The following is a 21,767-nucleotide window of genomic DNA, read 5'->3' on the forward strand; positions in this document are numbered from 1 at the left end:
CAAAGGCATGCAGATTAGTCAACTAGTGACTAAATGACCCTAACCCATAACTACGTCATCACTTGTTTACCACAATGCATTATGGGCCATCCCCGGGGTCAGCTCCACCGTATTGTTTACTTTCACCTTTGTTAAACACTGCATTGTTCTGTCTAAGCAGTTTAACCATGCTGCCTCAGGGCTAGAATTTTGGCGCGAATCGATTCGCGTGAGTATTCGCGTAAATTGTTCCCCAGGCGAATCTCAACGGATTCGCGCAAAATATTCAAGAAATATCGTAATTTTATCGTAAAATATCAAAGTAATCACTTCAACACAAAAATTCCACAAACGGTTTCGGTTTCGATAAACAAACGTTCTGCGCGTGTGAAAAGTGTGTTTCACTCGCTTGGTGTCGCTTGCATCTAGTCCGCCGAGTACTCGCCAGGTGGCTTTTGTTGTCAAGAATAACAAGATGGCCTACTCCAGCTCAAGTGATAGTCAGCCAAACACCTCGAAATCCGTTGAAAAAACGAAAAGAATATCACGGCGCGGTTTACAGGCGTGGGGCGATGACCTACTAGACAATTATGACTTCGACTTTGAAGACGATTTCGCGGTCAAGGCGAGGTGTAAGACATGCAGCCTGCACTATGACAGAATCAAAGCACGGTGGGCATTCTGTTTCACGGTCAATGATCATCACACATATAATGATATATACCCTAAACAGGAGTCTGACACACACACACACACACACACACACACACACACACACACACACACTAGTGCAGTCATTCGGAATCAGAAAGACAAGACCAATGAAATGAATAAATATATGATAAACACACAAAAATACAGGTTACTGACATGAGAAATTCGATAATTTTTTTACATGTTAATAAAATTACACTCAAATTAAAATGAACACCATCAGAATTTGAAATAAATAAATTATCAAGACCTGCAATTACAGAGAATATTGAATTAACTTTTTCAGATATAGAGGCAAGGTCGTGAATGATGTTGTGGGAAAAATGGGTCGTGAATGATGTTATGAGTTATGGGAAAAATTTTATTGGATTCTCAGGATTCTCGCAAAACGGTTTTGTGAGAATCCAAACAGATTCCTGCAAATTTTCACGAAATTCTAGCCCTGTGCCTAAAGTGAATCGCTGTGTGCCTTACTGTGTCTCCACAGCAAAGAGAACACCTACCGTAATTTGAGCTTTAAGTCAAGTCAAGTTTATTTGTATAGCGCTTTTAACAATAAACATTGTCGCAAAGCAGCTTTACAGAATTTGAACGACTTAAAACATGAGCTAATTTTATCCCTAATCTATCCCCAATGAGCAAGCCTGTGGCAAGGAAAAACTCCCTCAGACGACATGAGGAAGAAACCTCGAGAGAAACCAGACTCAAAAGGGAACCCATCCTCATTTGCGCAACAACAGACAGCCTGACTATAACATTAACAGTTTTAACATGAAGACAGTTTCGTTGATGTTATAACTCTTCATTGATGGAAACTTGAGTGCAAAACTGTTCATGACAACTGCAGTCCTAAAGTTAACAAGTCAACTGTAGTCCTCAGCCATAAAAGCATTACTGTAAGAATCCAGAGCGTCCTCCATAGTATAACCCTCAACTGTCCTCATGGGGCCATCCTCCACAGGAGCGATGCGATAAAACTCCAACCAGAGACAGGGCACCAGGATGGATCAGGCAGGTCCGAGGGGCAGAAGAGGCCAGCTTTTATCAGCTGCCAGTCAAGACGAAGAGAAGAAAGAAATGGATAAGTTTAATCCGCAACGAAAACCTTTGTACTGAGTCAAAATGGACAAGTGTTTGTAGCTTACATTCCACTGGTGGGAAAAAGACGTACTTAAACTGTGACCCAGCAATATTTCCATGGTCTGCGGAATGGCCTTTGGTTATAGATGATTATAACAATCAACACTGTTCATCATCTGAAACTAGCGATATTCCAAAGCCTGTAAAACACAGAAGCATTCTTCTGCCTGTACCTCTCAACGTACCGAAGCACTCGGCAGCCGAACGAGCCTGTCGGACTGATAAAACTCCCAAAACATGAAGGGTTCTCTTTCGGGTATGTAAAATGTTCAGCGTCCCTCACTAGCGACATTTATTGACGTAAATGCATTTATACTGAACATAATGCAGATCAGCAGGTTTCCAAAGATTTTTATTTTGTAACATTTCCTGATATCAAGTTTTATTTAACTAATCACTCATTTCTAAATGTTTTGCTGCTGCTCATCTGGGCCCGGGATCACGAAGCAATCTTAGACTTGAGTCAACGGTTGATTTTTTTCATAATAGTTCTCCGAACTGCATCTATAACTTTTCGTTGTGCTGGATCAAGATTAAGTACAAGGCGAAGATTTCATTAGAGCAAAGCTTCTTAGAAAATGGTAAGGAATAACTGAAGAATTAAAGGAAACAAATTTAGACTTAAGTCTACGGTTGCTTCTTGATCCAATATACGTCCTCAGAAATAAGACATTGAGATTTGATGTACAGTGTGGTAGATTTGGTCTAGACTCTTACCTTCTCACCAAGCTTGATTTGGATTCCGAGTTTCCTGCTGTAAACCCTCGACATGTTCTCCACCACTTTAAATCACCAATTTCATTGTCTTCCACGACAGAGCACGGCGAAATCGCTCCTCTCACATCACATCGCTCTCACGTAAAATTAATCTGACCTCTGTCGTATCGCTCAACTACCGACCCCGGTTATCCCCGACAATGCATTGCAGTAAACAAGCGATGACGTAGTTATGCTTGGTGTGAATGTGAGTATGAATGGCTGTTTGTCTCTCCGTGATAGCTCTGCGACCTGTCCGAGGAGTACCCCTACTCTCACCTGAAGTCGGATGGGATTGGCTCCAGCTTCCCCTGGCGATGTGCAATGGACAAGCAGCATGGAGAACGAATGAATGAGTGAATGAATGAGCATGAAGTGGTTGAATATTGTTTCCAGGCAGGTGAAAGAAAAACCTATTTTTTTCCATTTTAGTGTCAGATATCAGATATAGCACATACAAAACTTAAAAGCAACTTGTCTCTTTTGCTTCGTAAAGGAACTAAAACGCTCCTATTTTCTGCAAACTTTCGTTCTCGCTGATAGAAGTAGTAGTGTTTGAGACACACACACACACACACACACACACACACACACACACACACACACACACACCCAGAGCAGTGGGCAGCCATGCTACAGCACCCAAGGCCACCCCATGTTAACCTAACCTGCATGTCTTTTGGAGGAAACCCACACGCACACGGGGAGAACATGCAAACTCCACACAGAAAGGCCCCTGTCGGTCACTGGGCTCGAACCCAGAACCTTCTTGCTGTGAGGTAACAGTGCTAACCACTACACCACCATGCTGCCCATAGTATATCATATTTTTACGGAGGACAATCATTTTCTCGTCCTGTTTATAATCATTTAAATATATGGTTCCAAGATTATACCCAACACTAGCTAAAAGCAAGAGTCACCTTGTCTTATTCTTTGTGTGCAACCATGTGACAAAAACAGTGTCACGTATGCACCTGCCACCATGTTGGATGGTCTACAAATCCAGAACGCCGTCTCGTGCAAACAATAATTGTGATGCACGTCCGACTTTCTCAAAATATTCTGATTCTCCGGAGTTCTCTGCCAAGTCAGGATTCAAAGATTAAGTTGAAATGTGTGACTTTGACCCGTATGCGTTAAAGCCGTCTGATTATTATACAGAGGCTTTAGCTTCATTGCTTCTGATCGAATACTCTGATATTGTGGACAACCAACGCACAAACGAAGGCTTATAGGCGCCTAGATGCCTACCATTTCTTTGCGTCTGGCTGGGTTGGTAATCTTCTCACCAAACAATTAAAAGAGGACAGGATGCTTGTTGGTGCTCGTGTAAACTGTCCTCAATAATCTCGAGAAACACCGCTCAAACCGTGGTTTGTGTGCGAGAAGAATGGTGATGATATCCTCGTACGTTATGGTTGTATGGCTGGGTTAAAACAAAAAGTGCACAAGTAAACCGAAGTTACTGGGTAAACAGAACGGCATCGCTAATATCTCATCTCATCTGGCAAAGTTGACCCACGTTGCTCTCCTTGTGTATCCGAACTCGCTAAGGTTTGCTCTGCTGCGAATCTGGTTTTCTTGGCAGATCTTTCATTTGTACCGTGACTTCTTGATGCCACGAGAGGAGTTTTCGTCTTGATCTTATCGTGTCCTAATTTGAGTGTTGGTGTCCAATCTGGGTTTGTTTTATCGTGTCGGTTTGCCGGTGCTCCTGCAGGGTGAGGAGCAGAATGTTCACGCAAAAGCTCAATTTAAATAGCAGAAAACACAGCTTTAATTAGCAATGAACTCTTACCAGATATAAAGTGGTCACCACACACACTGGTGTAATTAGCACTTTCCTCAGTTAAGTCCTTACGATGTTTGTTTTTAAACCACAGCGTCCGCACGGCGTTCTCTGGATATCTGTTTTGTCCCCGTTTTTAACTTGAGCGGCGGCTACAATTATCGACACCTTAACGATTTTTTGGCTGTTGGAAAAGTAGAAAAGACTTTCAATATGTAAATTGTGCATGAATAATTACTCAAACTTCCACGGGGGGGGGGGGGAGAGTTGATTCCCGATTACTTGGCGTATCAGATCACGTGACTCCATTCCACAAGTATTGACACCTTTGTCCACAGTTATCGACACCATTCCACAATTAACACCCAGATGATTATTTATAATAATATTGAATTGAATTTATTTATTTATTTCAAACATGTATAAAAAAAATGAATGTAACTATTTGTACATACAAAAGAAAGAACACGAGAAAGTGACAAAAAATTAATAAATAAAATACATAAAGAGCTAAGACATTACAATACACCGCACATTGTTCGAAAAAGGAGTGGGAAGAAGTACAATACTTTTTTTTTTTTTTTAAATTTCCCACCCCTTTTTAACTACCCCGAAATCCAAACTTCATTAATACACCTATAAAAATGTATACCATATATACACTTCATGAATATCTTTATAATTACAAAATAAATAAATATATACTACACACCATATATATATATATATACACACTTCCTAAATATCTATATAAATATTTAATTACAAAATAAATATATACTACATTCCATATATACACTTCATAAATATCTATATAAATATATAATTACAAAAAAATATATACTATATACCATATATACACTTCATAAATATCTATATAAATATCTCATCTCATCTCATTATCTGTAGCCGCTTTATCCTGTTCTACAGGGTCGCAGGCAAGCTGGAGCCTATCCCAGCTGACTACGGGCAAAAGGCGGGGTACACCCTGGACAAGTCGCCAGGTCATCACAGGACTCTCTATATAAATATCTCATCTCATCTCATTATCTGTAGCCGCTTTATCCTGTTCTACAGGGTCGCAGGCAAGCTGGAGCCTATCCCAGCTGACTACGGGCGAAAGGCGGGGTACACCCTGGACAAGTCGCCAGGTCATCACAGGGCTGACACATAGACACAGACAACCATTCACACTCACATTCACACCTACGGTCAATTTAGAGTCACCAGTTAACCTAACCTGCATGTCTTTGGACTGTGGGGGAAACCGGAGCACCCGGAGGAAACCCACGCGGACACGGGGAGAACATGCAAACTCCGCACAGAAAGGCCCTCGCCGGCCACGGGGCTCGAACCCGGACCTTCTTGCTGTGAGGCGACAGCGCTAACCACTACACCACCATGCCGCCCTATATAAATATATAATTACAAAAATATCTACTACATACCTATCCCTGTAAATATGAATATATAAACTATCCCCATAAATAAATATATACCATATACTAAGTTAGTTCTAATATAACAATCAACCCTATTCTATTTATCCCTCATCATCCTCCGTTGACATACTTCCTCTTCTATATACTTGTTTAAAAATATTTTTTGTACCTTTTTTTAAACAGATTTATATTTGCACTTTGTTTTATTTCTGTCTCCAGTCTGTTCCATAAAGTCACCCCACAGCTCGATACGCAATAATAATAATAATAATAATAATAATCGGTATGTGGTAGTAAGTTAACAAAACAGTTTTTTTATTGAAAATTTGTTTTACATAGACTTGTATTTAGTACAAAATATCTTTTATATAAATATATGGATGTCTGTGTTTACGTAAATGAGGAAGTAATTCTAATGTTTGTAAACAAATGAACTGATAATGTTTAACCTGCGTCAGAAAATCTTTGTTCCACTTTCTAAATATTTTCGTAGATCACATTTTATTCATGATTTGTTGTTGTTTGTATTAATTTCTAGTTTTGTAGTTTACCGATAAATGTCAACAGGCAACTGACATTGTAACCGCATGGAAATCCAGGTCAAAGGTCGCATGTCATTCCTCGAACCAAAACTTTTATATTTTTAAATCTAAGAATATATACAAAATGTCCACTGATATTGTAATATGTGGTAGAGATTTACATCAAACTGCAAAACAATATTTTCTGAATGGAATAGAAACATCTGAATATTTCAAGCATGTAATTTTTCATATGCTCAGAATTTAATTCTGGTCTAATTCTATTTATTGCAATCGGATTCCAAATACTCTATAAACATTCCATTCTGCTATGAATCAGGAAAAAAAAATATAAATCACAGCACTTTTTTCTTTTAAAGTATTTCATCTACTTCAGCAATGTTACACAAAGATCGATCCATAACAGTTGTAAATGTCACTTAATCCCACAGGGTGTCGATAATGGTGGACACCGGTGAAGGTGATCACTATTATCGACACCTCCTCACGTGACTTCTCAAACGCGCGCTTAGATACAAAATGGCGACTGCCAAATGAAAGAGTAAGAAACAAAGTAGGTTTCGACAAGGAGATCATGAACTATCAGTGAATTTGATCAGTAAAAACACGTCCATGATCTTTCCACCAGGCTTACCTGCGATGATGACGTCCGGGTTTTCATCAAATTGCTGATCATGCGAAAAAATTCCATCTCCGGTAACAAGCTGTCTCATCAAAGGGTGAGGCGGGTCTTCCGCTTGATTAATTAACCACTAATAACCGTTGTAACTGAAACTCACCTTTTAAAAAAATTTTTTTTTATTGGTAAATCTGAAAAGATGTCTAATTATGGATGGACTGTCGATAATGAATGAATTAATTAATTGTAGTCGGGAATTCTGAAGCGTTTCTCTTTGTCACGAGTAGCACGATTACCGCAGTTATATCTCTCACACAAAGGCGGCATTGTCTTTCTTCAAAGGCAATGAAATCAAAAGAAAATCACGAAGTATTGCAGCAATTCACACGTGAAGCACTGTTTCCCGGTTGCCATCATCCAACATGACGGACTTCTGGTTTGGAAAATAAGCGTGATGTCATGCGCCCACGAAGAATTGGCTGGCTTTGATCAAACGATTTAGGGCCTTATCATAGTGACGACTTTAACAAACTTGTATTTTGTATCCGTTATTAATTATTAAAAAATAAATAAGTAGTGTTTTGTGTCTCTTTTTGTGTGGATTTTGAAACCACAATCAAAGAACAATTCATATAATTATTGTTTTGTTTTAAGGTCAGTTACTGACATGAATATACAATGACCAATAAGTACATAGACCCAAAAACGCTCCTGTCAGTCAGTCGTGCACCTCTACCGATTTGCGATATTTTCACCAAAAGACTCTACAGAGATCCTGCATTTCCCGCAGGATGTATAAACATTTCCGGACCACATCACAAGCCTCCTCGTGAATTAACTGCACCATTTGCATAATTTGTGGGATCATGTATCAGGAATACATCTCGTCCTTATGCCATGAATCCTCGTGTCATGTCCTGTCCAAGCTGGCAGCTACGTTCCTCCTAGTTGGAATCCTGCGTGCATCAGGGAGGTTTCAGTGTTCTGTGGTGTAACGGAAGACTTCGGGGTTGATCAGAGGAATGCCGTTGAGGTGATATGAGCTCAGCCTGTCCTGATCCTCCTGCATTAGACATCTCTATCAAACACGGCTGAAGCGTGTCTGAATATTTCGACCCATTTTGAGCACATTTTGATGCTTAAAGGGGCCATATTATGAAAAACTCACTTTTTCAGTTAGCCTGGCAAGCCAGACTAAATGTGAATATTTAGTCTGGCCTCGATCCGTAGACATTTCCGAAGCGGGTAGGAGGAACAAACCGCTGTCTTTCAAACTGTCTCTGTGCGTATAGGCCAACGCTCTGACCAATCAGCGCAACAGTGGCTGTGACGTAGTCAGAGCGACAGAAAGCAGTGGGGGAGGCCTTGAAATAAATAATTTTTCAAAATGCGTATTAATTAATAAACAGGTTCTAGATATTAAGAAGTTTGGAGATAATGACCACAAGTTTGGAGTCTGTACCACATGCACATTTTTTTCCCAAGTGTTTTTCAAGGGTTTGCTTAAACTGTTTTTGAGAGTTTTTATTTAGTGGTGTTTGGTGAAATAATTTCCCTTAAATTTAAAATAACGGGAAAATAAGAAACAATCAAAAAGTAATGTTTCAAAGCTGTTTATTAATTCTTCGTACAGCACAAACTAGCCCCATCCTTTCGGCTACGAGCGGAGCCAGCTGGTAGATCAGACTTTTGCCATAGCCGGTCGGCGAAAACGTCCTTCTTGAAAAGGAATGAGCGGAGAGCCTCTTCCTGCTCATGTTTCAACGAAAACTCCAAGTCTAATTCTTCTAAAACTGATTCCAAAGCGGAGTCAAACGCACGCTGTTCACTAGCCGTAGCCATCTTTCCTGTTGCGCTTTCTCCAGCGTCGCGCAGCTTTGTCGTCACTCCTGCAAAAGCCCGCCCAAAGAATCCAAACAAAAACCTTGCGTTGTGATTGGCGGGCACGATTTGATGCCCGGGGTGTTTTTGTTTATATGGTGCGAGGCTAGACCCATTCGCTAGGCAAAAATATTTTTGGCCGCTAGGCGGTTGGGTCTAGTTTACTAGGCTATTTTTCAGTGCTTGCGCAGATACATTTGGGTATCTGGAGCCTACGAACCCACAAACTCTGAAATAAGACACCCGGTCAGTTTTTGTGCTGCCTGTTTCAGAAAACATGAGCCTCAACAAGCCGTTCAGATTTGACTCCACTTTCTTTGTCCCAAGCGGAGCTCATTAGAATTATACCACACCCCCTCATCTGACTCTCTCTGAACTACCTTTGTGAATGAATATTCATGAGGAAAGTGCTACCTGATTGGCTGGTGGAAGAAGGGGGTGGGGTGAGCAGTGGCTCATTATCATTTGAAGGAACAGGTCGCTCCTCAAATCAGCTGTTTTGAACGGACTCTTTAAAGAAGAAAGAAAGAAAGAAAGCACAACTTTATTCATCACACACTTGTGAAATTTCCTCTCTGCGTTTAACCCATCTGAAGCAGTGAACACACACGTGAGCAATGAGCACATACACATACCCAGAGCAGTGGGCAGCCATGCTAACAGCGCCCGGGGAGCAGTTGGGAGTCAGGTGCCTCGCTCAAGGGCACCCCAGCCCAAGGCCATCCCATATTAACCTAACCGCATGTGAGAAGGAAGCTGTGGTGTTTTTAATCCTTGTGATATTTTGACCAAAGAATGTCCCAGACATTTCATTAAAACCTCAGGGAACTGTTTCAACTTGTGGAAGAGAGATATAATACAGGGTGTTTCAAAAAAATTGATATAATTTCACAATCTAATAACTTTGCCAATTCTCATTCGGTTGACCTCAAATTTTAACAGCATGTGTGGAAACGGGTCAAATATTTTTTATTTTTTTATTTTTAAAAAATCTTTTTAGGTTGGGAGGCATCAAAAGCATACATCCGAGGGAAAATCATAGCCCATTCCTCTAAACTTAAAAAAGAAAGTGCAATGAGAGTGACAAAATTGGAAAAGGAAATATGTAATCTGGAAAAAGAATTGGCAATTCATAATACAGAGGAGATATATCACACCATCTGTAACTGTAAATATCAGTTACATGAAATATTTAATAAAAAAGCAGAATATGCTTTATTTAGACTGAAATCTACTTTTTATGAAGGAGGGGAAAAGGGCGGTAGACTGTTAGCCAGGCAATTAAAACACCAGCACATTTCTAACAATATCCCAATGATTAAGAGAGCAAATGGAGCAGTGACCTCCTCAATAGAAATTAATAAGGTATTTGAAGAATTTTACAAAGAATTATATACATCTGACTGCACTCCTAGCACAGAGGAAGTAGAAAAGTTTTTCTCAAGCCTTCAGATGCCTAACATTTCTGAGGAGCAAAGAACAATGCTGGATGCCCCTCTAACAGAGGACGAATTAAGAGCAACCATACAGTCAATGAAAAATGGGAAGTCGCCTGGATTGGACGGCTTCCCAATTGAATATTATAAAAAATATGTTGATATCCTGGCCCCTATTTTACATAAGGTTTACCTGGAAGCATTTGAGAGGGGCTCTCTGCCCAGCACATTCAATGATGCCCTAATCACTCTTATCCCAAAGAAAGATAAAGATGCATCACAACCAACTAACTTTAGACCTGTGAGTCTACTTGGGGTTGATCTTAAGATATTGACTAAGACTCTAGCATCAAGATTGGAACGGGTGTTACCTAATGTCATATATGGTGACCAAGTAGGCTTCATCAAGCATAGATCGTCAATGGATAATATGCGAAGACTCATGCATCTTGTACATATGAATCGCACCAATCCTACACCGGTTACAGCCCTCTCACTAGACGCCGAGAAGGCGTTTGACCGGGTAGAATGGGGCTTCCTTATGGCAGCTCTCTCTAAATTTGAATTTGGGCCTGGTTTTTGCCACTGGGTTAAAGTGCTCTACTCAAATCCAAGAGCGGCTGTTCTTACAAATGGGGTGATATCTAACTTTTTTGGCCTATCAAGGGGAACGAGACAGGGCTGCTCCCTATCACCCCTCTTATTCACTTTAGCTTTAGAGCCATTGGCTCTGGCAATTAGAGCAGAAGAAAGAATTAAGGGAGCACATGCAGGGGGCAGAGAGCACAAATTATTTATGTATGCAGACGACATCTTGGCAGTAATAGCAGAGCCGGCTGACTCTTTACCAGTGCTACTTGAATGCATTAACTCTTACTCAAAATTATCAGGATATAAAATAAACTGGCATAAATCTGAAGGCATGCCAATATCAAGAACATGTCACTCAAATGATATTACTGTGTTTAATTTCAAATGGGTGCCTACAGGCATGAAATACCTTGGGATTCATTTAACTCCAAACTTGGAGGAAATAGTGCTCTTAAATATAGAACCACTCCTACAGAAGATAAAAACAAATTTAGAAAAGTGGAGGAAATTAAAGCTTACTCTTTGGGGGAAAGTGAGTGTGATAAAAATGGTTGTTGCCCCACAATTCAATTATGTTTCCATGATGTTACCTTTAGATATACCACCAATACTGTTTAAGACATTTGATAACATTGTAAAAACATTTCTTTGGGATAAGAAAAGGCCCAGAATCAACATCAAGAAAATGTGGTCATCTAGAGATGTAGGGGGCTTAGGCCTCCCCAATGTAAGGTTATACAATCTGGCTTTTGAAATGGCCATGCTGAGTGAGCACTGGAGAGGAGCGAACACAGGAAAAAGCTGCATAAAAATGGAGCAGGAGCTGGTTGCTCCATTTACATTTGTGGACACTCTCTCACATAGGTCAAGGACTGATGGGGGTACCTGTCCCTGTAACCCAGTAATGGCTCATTCCCAAACAGTTTGGAGAGAAATACACAGGATGTACAAAGTACCACACTTAAGACAACCCTATGCCTCTCCATGGCACAACACCGAAATACGGATTGGAAAAAAGACTATTTATTGGGAACAATGGCTCAAAAAAGGGATTCATAAAATAAGTGACTTGTACTTAGATGGACATTTCATACCTTTCTCAGAGTTGTTGCAAAAATTTCCGTTGGAACGCAAGGGAAACTTTTGGAAATATTTACAAATCAGAGACTGCATTACTAAAGGTAAATTCAATCTGGAGAAAAACCCAATCATGGACTTTCTGGACTTACCATGCGCAGCACACAGAGCATCAGGATTCTACAAATTCTTTATTGGGCAATCGAGAGATCTGTGTAATAATTTAAAACTAGTGTGGGAAAAAGACTTGCAATGTGAATTTAGTGAGGAGGAATGGTCAAAAATCTTGGAAAACACAAGAAAAGGTATACGGGAGGCCAGGGGAAAGTTTATTCAATATAAATTAATACACAGGTTTTACTTCACACCTTCTAAACTACACAGAATGGGTATTTTGGCCAATAATTTATGTTGGAAATGCCATACAGAAACGGGAACATTTGTACATGCACTTTGGGAATGTAAGTTGGTTAAGCCATTTTGGGAAAAAGTCATAGAACATATGGAGAAAGCGATGAGTATGACAATACCGAAATCTCCTAGATTGTGCCTTTTAGGGGACCATACAGAGCTGCCACAAGCATCAAAATATGACCTTACAGTGATAAAAGTGGGGGCTGTGACAGCTACAAGATTGATTTTGAGGGTGTGGAAAAGTACATCCCCTCCAGAATTTAGACAATGGTTACAGCTTATGTCAGAGATAGTATCATATGAAGTTATGTTATCAAGAGTCAATAATGAAAATGAGAACCTTAAGAAGTCATGGGACTATTTCTTTGCCTATGGTATTGTGGGGAGGTTGTAGACATAGAGATGTTACTATGGGTGCTAAATTTATTTATCATTTATGTATGTACATGTGGGTGTATGTGTATGTATGTATGTGTATATATATATATTTTTTCTCTCTTTTGGTCTGGTGCTAGAGTTAAAAGGGACATGCCACTACAGTATATGTAGATACTGCCATGCTGTCTGTTCTATGTTACTGTTTGTCATTACATGTTTTTCTATAAATGAAAACCAAATAAAAAGTTAAATTACAAAAAAAATCTTTTTAGGTATAGAAATCCTATTCACCGGAAAAGAAAAGGCGTTTTGTGTGTTAGAGTACGCTCGAACACAGTCAAACAAGACTGTGCAGCGTGCATTCATGAGACATTTCTCTAAAAATGCAATGCAGATTTGGACACGGGACAAAAAGTTCAAAGAGGAAGGCTGTGTCTCAGGCGGTGCACGTATTGAAAATTTCTGAAACCATTCATGGAATCCACATACCTTTTTTGAATTTCTCATTCAAATTTTGAGGAATAAATCTTATATCGCTCAACGTTAAGCCTGTTCAGTTTCATTTGCCTAGACTATGTAGTTTCTGGGATATTTACATCTCAATGTCAAATTTTTTTGAAACACCCTGTATGTCACTTTTTAAGAGAGATGCCTATAATGTTGTCCTTTTATTAACTTTGAGTTTAGTTGTCCTCAGCATTTTGAGGGACAGCATGGTGTTCCATAAGCATCTTTCTGGAAAACACAGGAACAAAAATCTAAATCCTAAACCACCAAAATTTTTTATAACTGCATGTGAAACGAACACACGGAACATTAATGCACAATATATATTAAAGCTAGACCGCCTTTCAGATCTTTCAAGTGTAGGTCATAAAAAGAATTTTCCCCAACACCCAATTATTTTTGTTTAGCGGACTGAAAGCTACTGAATTTGAATCGCAGACTTTCAATTTTATTAGTTTTTTTTTTAATAGAACAATTAATGAATTTCAGGCCACATGGCCCTAAATTCTCCGCTGTTTTTTTTCCTGCTTCACCATGACCCAATTCAAGATACTATGTCATGCATGACGTGGTGGGCTTTCCCCGTTGGCGCAAGGCATTGTGGGATACAAATTTGAAACCGGAGAGAAAAATGTAGGACGTGAGCGTGCGAATGAAACATGAAAGACCAATTAAAGTAACAGAAAGCGAGAAGAAAAGACATTGTTATATACGAAGGAAAGGAAACGCAGGACCCAACTTATAAATATCGGCGCTCAGCGAGCACCTCAGAGTGATCAGCTGTTCGTTTAGCGACAGAATGATGGAACGGTCAGTGCACGGTCAAAGGTAAACCTGTAGATGGCAGCAATGCAACACTGTGGATGCCAGCTGCTGTAAAACCCAAAAGAAGAAGAAGGTGGCAAACCTGCGCATGCGCACACGGACTTCCTCTGTCTGCTTGACTGCGCAAAACGAGCGATGTCATGAACATTATTTGCTCAGGAATCGCCTCAAATTAAATAATTTCCCAGCCACAGTATGGCCTGATATTTTGTGAGATATTGCAGAAATAAACATCACAATGACCACATTTCAGAGCGAACTAAATTTCATCGACTTTATGAAATCGAAAGGCCGTCTAGCTTTAAGTTTAGCGTTTACCTTCTCTCACCCCAAAGCGTCCTCTGTATTGTTAAAACGTTAGTGACAGCTCTGAGACAATCTGTCCTTCAGCTCTGTTTATTTTTAACCATGGCTTTCAGAACACTCCATCACAAAATGAATGGCTCTAATTTCCACACTTGTTTCCTCAGTGGCCTTTAATGGAGGCGCTAATATTTCAGCTTCAGTAGGGAAAATTAAGCAATGATCTAGCTCTTTAAATGTCATCGTCATTAGCTAGAATGGAGGTAAATGGTATGTTCGGACATCGGGGATGAGATGTCATGAAGCATTCCATTTCCACTTTTGGTATGATGTATGGATGTTTGTTTGTTTATTAAAAGCATTGTATTTATTAAGTGTTTTTTTGTGTTTGTAGGTCAGTTCGTGGGTGACCTGGCTTATCCTGACTGCTGGCTCAATGGAGGAGAAGAGAGAAGTCTTTTCATACCTTGTTCATGTGGCCAAGTGCTGCTGGAATATGGGCAACTACAATGCAGTGATGGAGTTCTTGGCAGGTCTTAGGTATGGCTTCACAGTGCTTGGTTGAAAGAAGAATGACCGCCAAACATTCTTCTCTGTCAATATTACAGCTTGTATGGAACAGTGAGGAACATTCCTCGTGAGTCCATTTTAACCGAGGTATGAAGTTCAGCACTTTGTTGTCCTGTAGATCTCGCAAAGTTTTGAAGATGTGGCAGTTCATGGATCAAGCAGACATCGAGACCATGCGAGGCCTGAAGGACGCCATGGCCCAGCACGAGTCGTCATCAGAATACAAGAAGGTGGTGAATCGTGCCCTCAACATCCCCGGCTGTAAAGTAGTACCCTTCTGTGGGGTGTTCCTCAAGGAACTGAGCGCGGCTCTTGACGGAGCGGCGAGCTTGATTGGGCTGCGTCCTGCTTTCGATTCTCAAGAGGACTCTATTGAGGTAAAACCTCATCCTGTTAATGACCATTAGAAGAAATGTAATCTCTCTTCCTGAAATTAATGTTTGAACAGGCCATAACCATTATAAAACCGTATTTAATGTTATGACTGGCTGCGGCTGAGAGATGAGTTTCTCACCACCTTCATAAAAGCCGGCTTAAAAGCTTCCAGAAAAAGCCACCAAATTGATTTAGGTTGAAAACACACTTGGTCATTCTAATGGAAGTCTAATCATCCTTCAGTGTGCTTGGGTCATGATCAGTGGGGGCTTGGCCATAGGGGTGGCTCGGGGGAAGCCGGATAATGATGGGGTTTCCAGGGTTGTGGGTTTAAGTGGTTTTATCATAAGTAGTCAGAATAAAATCTAATAAATTCCAACAAACTAGGGCAAAGTGTAAGTGCAGACAGTGTGTCTGTGATGTATAGAACCGTTTCTATTGCAAGATGCACTGCAACCCTGCTATAACAAACCCTTTTACTACAAACTTTCACATATCATGAACTAAGATCATGGCCCCGACCTTTAATGACAAAAAAAAAAAATCACTGTCATGTCCACACGCACTGGTGCTCAGAGTGCCATTAGGACTAATTACAGTACTATGCACCTGTTCCGGATTAGGGTGCAATCACAGCACATGCTTATAAGGACTCTCTAAACACACAGACTTGGCGAAGTATACACGCTGTACTAAGCGTCTCACGTTACCAAGCCTTATATCTGTGTACTGCCTTTCTGTTTTGGCCTTTGTTTTGTGTATTTGGACTCTGCCTTTCGTCTTTGCCTTCGCCATTCTGTTTGTGCCTTGTGTGACCATCGCCCGTTTCACGACCCTGCCTTTGTCTGACGTTTTTTTTTTTTAACTGTTTGCCTGTCTATTTATAAATAAATAAACACCTGTCATTCGCCTGCTTACAAGACACACTGAACCATGCGCTCCTCTTCCCACCAGAGACAAACAATAAGTAATCAAGTCTGCAATCAAGGTAACAATATGTGTTAACGCTATAAAACAAAGGCTTAATGAGTCTCGCTTAGGTGTCGATCACTAACCATTATCGTGAACGGTGATCAAAGGATCGATAAAAGGATGAAATGACTGCTGATACCACTAAACTTAACACCTAGTTAAAGCATCAATGAACTGGTCAATGATCTGCGATAATGACTTGGAAAGAGAAATTCATGGTAAGGAGAATGTGCCTAAAATTTTGCATATAATGTGAGTGGGGTGACCAGTGGGTCTATTTCAGTATTACGGACTTTTTGGTATAAAGAACTATTTGGACGTCCACAATGGAGTTCGTGATAGTGGGGTTGCAGTGTATCTTGCAGGATAACTGGGGTGGATCCAGGAAAGTGGGAAGGAGGGGCGTCAACCCAGTAAGACTAGGGGTCCGGGGGCCACTAGAGGTCCCCGGAAACTCTGCAGTTTTTAAATGCCCGGAGATGCATTTTGAGCTGTTGGAGACGTGTTGTAAATGAAATCTCTGAAAGAAAATTACCATATCAAAAATGTTGTAAAAGTAGGAACTTCTGAAAATGATGATATCAGAGTTTCAGGTATAAGTGTAGAACATACCGTAATTACAACGGATATATGGTAATGTTTATGAAAGTTGCATTGTCATATAACGCATTACCACGACACTACAGTGTAGTACACTGACCAAAAAACACCTTATATCAATAAGTTATTACTGTTCTAGCAACTGCAATCTGAGCTCCTGCTCACGACATTCAATGTACATATAAGACAGTAAACTGAGGGAATGTAAGCAGCCACTTAAGACGGAGCTTAATACCGAGATAACCATAAACAAAGACTGCAGGAGTTGCGTGTCTAAAATACAGTGTGCAATCTGAGCTCCTGAGTCGAATAGACTGAGAGAACGATATAATGATTGTGTGAGTTGCAGGTTAACAAGTCCGATAACAAGTCTTAGTTCCCAAGATTTTCTTTAGAGCCGTAGCAAAACTGAACACAGTTTTCTCACAGACTGATCCAGCCGCTGTCGTAAAAATCAAAGTGAGGCTCAGCCCCAAAACGGCACGTGTCCCATGTACAGTGGTGCTTGAAAGTTTGTGAACCCTTTAGAATTTTCTATATTTCTGCGTAAATATGACCTAAAACATCATCAGATTTTCACACAAGTCCTAAAAGTAGATAAAGAGAACCCAGTTAAACAAATGAGACAAAAATATTATACTTGGTCATTTATTTATGGAGGAAAATGATCCAATATTACATATCTGTGAGTGGCAAAAGTATGTGATCCTTTGCTTTTGGTATCTGGTGTGACCCCCTTGTGCAGCAATAACTGCAACTAAACGTTTGCGGTAACTGTTGATCAGTCCTGCACACCGGCTTGGAGGAATTTTAGCCCGTTCCTCCGTACAGAACAGCTTCAACTCTGGGATGTTGGTGGGTTTCCTCACATGAACTGCTCGCTTCAGGTCCTTCCACAACATTTCGATTGGATTAAGGTCAGGACTTTGACTTGGCCATTCCAAAACATTAACTTTATTCTTCTTTAACCATTCTTTGGTAGAATGACTTGTGTGCTTAGGGTTGTTGTCTTGCTGCATGACCCACCTTCTCTTGAGATTCAGTTCATGGACAGATGTCCTGACATTTTCCTTTAGAATTTGCTGGTATAATTCAGAATTCATTGTTCCATCAATGATGGCAAGCCGTCCTGGCCCAGATGCAGCAAAACAGGCCCAAACCATGACACTACCACCACCATGTTTCACAGATGGGATAAGGTTCTTATGCTGGAATGCAGTGTTTTCCTTTCTCCAAACATAATGCTTCTTATTTAAACCAAAAAGTCCTATTTTGGTCTCATCCATCCACAAAACATTTTTCCAATAGCCTTCTGGCTTGTCCACGTGATGGTTAGCAAACTGCAGACGAGCAGCAATGTTCTTTTTGGAGAGCAGTGGCTTTCTCCTTGCAACCCTGCCATGCACACCATTGCTGTTCAGTGTTCTCCTGATGGTGGACTCATGAACATTAACATTAGCCAATGTGAGAGAGGCCTTCAGTTGCTTAGAAGTTACCCAGGGGTCCTTTGTGACCTCGCCGACTATTACATGCCTTGCTCTTGGAGTGATCTTTGTTGGTCGACCACTCCTGGGGAAAGTAAGAATGGTCTTGAATTTCCTCCATTTGTACACAATCTGTCTGACTGTGGATTGGTGGAGTCCAAACTCTTTAGAGATGGTTTTGTAACCTTTTCCAGCCTGATGAGCATCAACAACGCTTTTTCTGAGGTCCTCAGAAATCTCCTTTGTTCGTGCCATGATACACTTCCATAAACATGTGTTGTGAAGATCAGACTTTTGATAGATCCCTGTTCTTTAAATAAAACAGGGTGCCCACTCACACCTGATTGTCATCCCATTGATTGAAAACACCTGACTCTAATTTCACCTTCAAATTAACTGCTAATCCTAGAGGTTCACATACTTTTGCCACTCACAGATATGCAATATTGGATCATTTTCTTCAATAAATAAATGACCAACTATAATATTTTTGTCTCATTTGTTTACCTGGGTTCTCTTTATCTACTTTTAGGGCTTGTGTGAAAATCTGATGATGTTTTAGGTCATATTTATGCAGAAATATAGAAAATTCTAAAGGGTTCACAAACTTTCAAGCACCACTGTACATACACAAGGTATAGTGAGTACAGGGATACCCTATTAATGAACACGAGCGGTAGCCGGACAGCCGACGTGTGTGTACGCAGTAAGCCTGCTGCAGCATCTTATCATTTTGGCTTGTGAACATGTGTGTTAACGATACCATAAACATAAAAGGATGGCGCACACCCTTTACATGGAGTCTACAGTGCAGTCTGGGAATACAGTATGATGTTATGTCGATGCACAAAATTCTTTCGGCCTGTTAAAATCCAACAGGACTCGCCCAGCTTGCTTTTCACTGCATTTGTGTTAAGAGCTAAAAAACCTAAGCTAGGACCTATTATTAAATATAAATTTATACCATAAACTCCTCAGCTCAATCCCATATAATGAGTTTTGTTTATTTTTTAAACCTTATTAATTAAAAAAAAAACAAAACGGTGGGCATATCTCGGTATCTGCAATACAATCAAGTTACAATTCCAAGTAGCCGTATACTAAAACTTTTTTTTTTTCTTTTTTTTTTTTACGTGGGGCACGCCCCCCAAATCCGTACAGGTCTTTTCTGTGGTTTTTGAGATGTATTTGGGATGGAAGCATACCTGGTGCATGAAACATTAGTTGAACCAAGGTTCAGTCCCAGACTTTTGTTCTTTCATTGCCAGTTCGTGTCCGATTACAACGGGCAGCAGCATTTCCTGCAGAGAGCAGGAGCTAATGGGCTGCACAGCTCGGAGAAGGAGGCCACCGTCAGCAACATCCTGCAAACCATCCGCAGCTGCAATCGCAGCCTGGAGGCCGACGAGCCAGAGGACGCCTTCAGAGACAGGAGCAAGAATCAGTGAGTGTCTACTTTATTGCTGTCAGTTCAAAAGCCACTGGCTGTACAGACGAGACATAGGCACCAAGCGTCTTCCCAGTACCAAAAAAGGACATTTGTTTCGATTCAGACTCTCCGTTCACGCCATATGGTTTGTACATTCGCTTAGTTATTCCTAAATGTTTGACATTTACCACACCGAACTGATAGACGCAAGCTTTTATTTATTTACGGATAGTTTTCATTCATTCAGCTGGGACTAATACAGAAATAAAATAAGAATATACAGTATCCTCGCATTTCATGCTGTCTAAAACAAGTACAGTAAATGATATAAATCAGCGATTTTTATTCTTATTACCTACTAAACGGTAAGTGTATCATTTTATAGGGCATATATTACTTGGTTACTGTTAGTAGGTAGTTAGTATTAGAAGAGGGTCTCTTATTCTCGAGCGAAGAAAGGGAGCCCTGGTGCTTGTTCTCTGTTTGTCCTCAGGCCTGGTGCTCACGTGTCTTTGGGAGGAAGGAGTGCACCCTGGTTATTAATGTGGTGTCAGAATGGGGCTCTGGCTGGATTTTGTCATTCCTTGTGTTTGTTGCCTCGTTCGCAGTGTTTTGAAATCTCAGGAGAGGGTCTTAATCTTCAGGTGTTGGTCTGAACTGGGCTTTGTCTTGCTGTTCTGTAAACTGTGCTTGATGTCTCTTGGCTTTTCTTTTGAAAGATCAGTTTATCCTCACTTGCAGACAAAAAAAAAATGTTTTGGGTCCAAGTTCACTGTCGTTTTGCTTTCATCCAAGTGGAAATGAAAAGCCAGAGCCGTGTTTTTTTTTTTGTTTTTTTTCCCCCTATCTTGACGCCCTGTAGGCCAATTGCTGGGTTTCACGTGACGTCACATCCGCCTCATTAGTTATTCAGGACTTTAGCTGGTGGTCTACCAAAGCTCAGCTGACAAAGCGTTTGTACGGAGAAGGTGCATTGCTCGCATGAAAAATGCCTTACGCTTGCGTTGTTCAAATCGAACAAACCGTGAAACTGATAAAAGTTTCTTCAGGGTTCCTCGTGAACTAATAAAGGGTGAACGAACACAGGATTTCACAAAAAGACGTCGAGAAAGGCGGCTTTTGAACCTCTCGCTGAAATCGAAGGGAGCCGAGTCGAAGCACGCTCGAGTTTGCAGTGACCACTTGGTGGAAGGTTTGTATCTCTGTCTCTGCTATGTCCTGAGTGTTTTTCTTGCTATATGTCATTATTTTATGGTACTTTTTTTAGTCACGAAGAACTAAAGTCCCCAGCTGTTTCTTTGTTTCCTCCTCACAAAATCCAAATGCATGAAGGTCGCGACAAAACTCTTCCCCAGCCGTACAGTTACAATGCGCCGTGATCACTTCTCCGTCTTGTTTAACTAAGATCCAGGTCTTTAAAGGGGTTTCTGATGATCTCTGTGAATGATTTAGCTGAGAGATAAGAGCCAACACAAGTGAGAATCAAGCCAACTGTTTGTTTACACTTCAACTTGCAGCGCTTCGTTGTAAAGATGCGAACGAAAAGCTTAAAAAACAAAAAACATACTTACACGGGCAAAAACAATACAGGATTCATTCGGCAGTGACTTAATAGCGAGGTCCTTTACCCAGCCACATACAAAAAAGTCGTAAGCCTCCATACTCTTCCACGCTTTCATCTGTTTTGTGGTGTAGAAGGACGTCTACAACACCAGATAGTTCGAGATGTCGGGGAACTCGACTGAAGGGTAGTTTTCGAGATCGTATGACACATCCTTCTTTCCCAGACTGTAGGGGTCGATTCCATTGCACATAGCAATCTTCTGAATATATCTAAAGCGACCAGTGGCTTCTAGATTACGAGCGTACTCTGATAAGTTATCGCTAGTTGTTTGCACTACGGCAGCCGTTTAGACCACCAGCTATTCCACTTCTGGTAAA

The 21,767-nt window shown here is 40.6% G+C and overlaps 1 protein-coding gene across 10 annotated transcripts in view; it reads left to right on the forward strand.

The window, feature by feature from the left end:
- The window catches only part of plce1 (phospholipase C, epsilon 1), a 207,175-nt gene that overhangs the window by 130,325 nt on the left and 55,083 nt on the right, over positions 1-21,767 (forward strand). For all 10 annotated transcript variants that reach the window (XR_009656455.1, XR_009656456.1, XR_009656457.1 and 7 more), the window contains 3 exons: positions 14,791-14,936; positions 15,085-15,343; positions 19,666-19,841. Coding sequence is in view for 7 of the 10 variants with exons in the window: in XM_060939539.1 (XP_060795522.1) it covers positions 14,791-14,936; positions 15,085-15,343; positions 19,666-19,841 (581 nt within the window). In the remaining 3 variants the exon portion in view is untranslated. The remainder of the gene's footprint in view (positions 1-14,790; positions 14,937-15,084; positions 15,344-19,665; positions 19,842-21,767) is intronic.

The sequence above is a fragment of the Neoarius graeffei genome, chromosome 14 (assembly GCF_027579695.1).
Source record: "Neoarius graeffei isolate fNeoGra1 chromosome 14, fNeoGra1.pri, whole genome shotgun sequence".
Classification (NCBI taxonomy): Eukaryota; Metazoa; Chordata; class Actinopteri; order Siluriformes; family Ariidae; genus Neoarius; species Neoarius graeffei.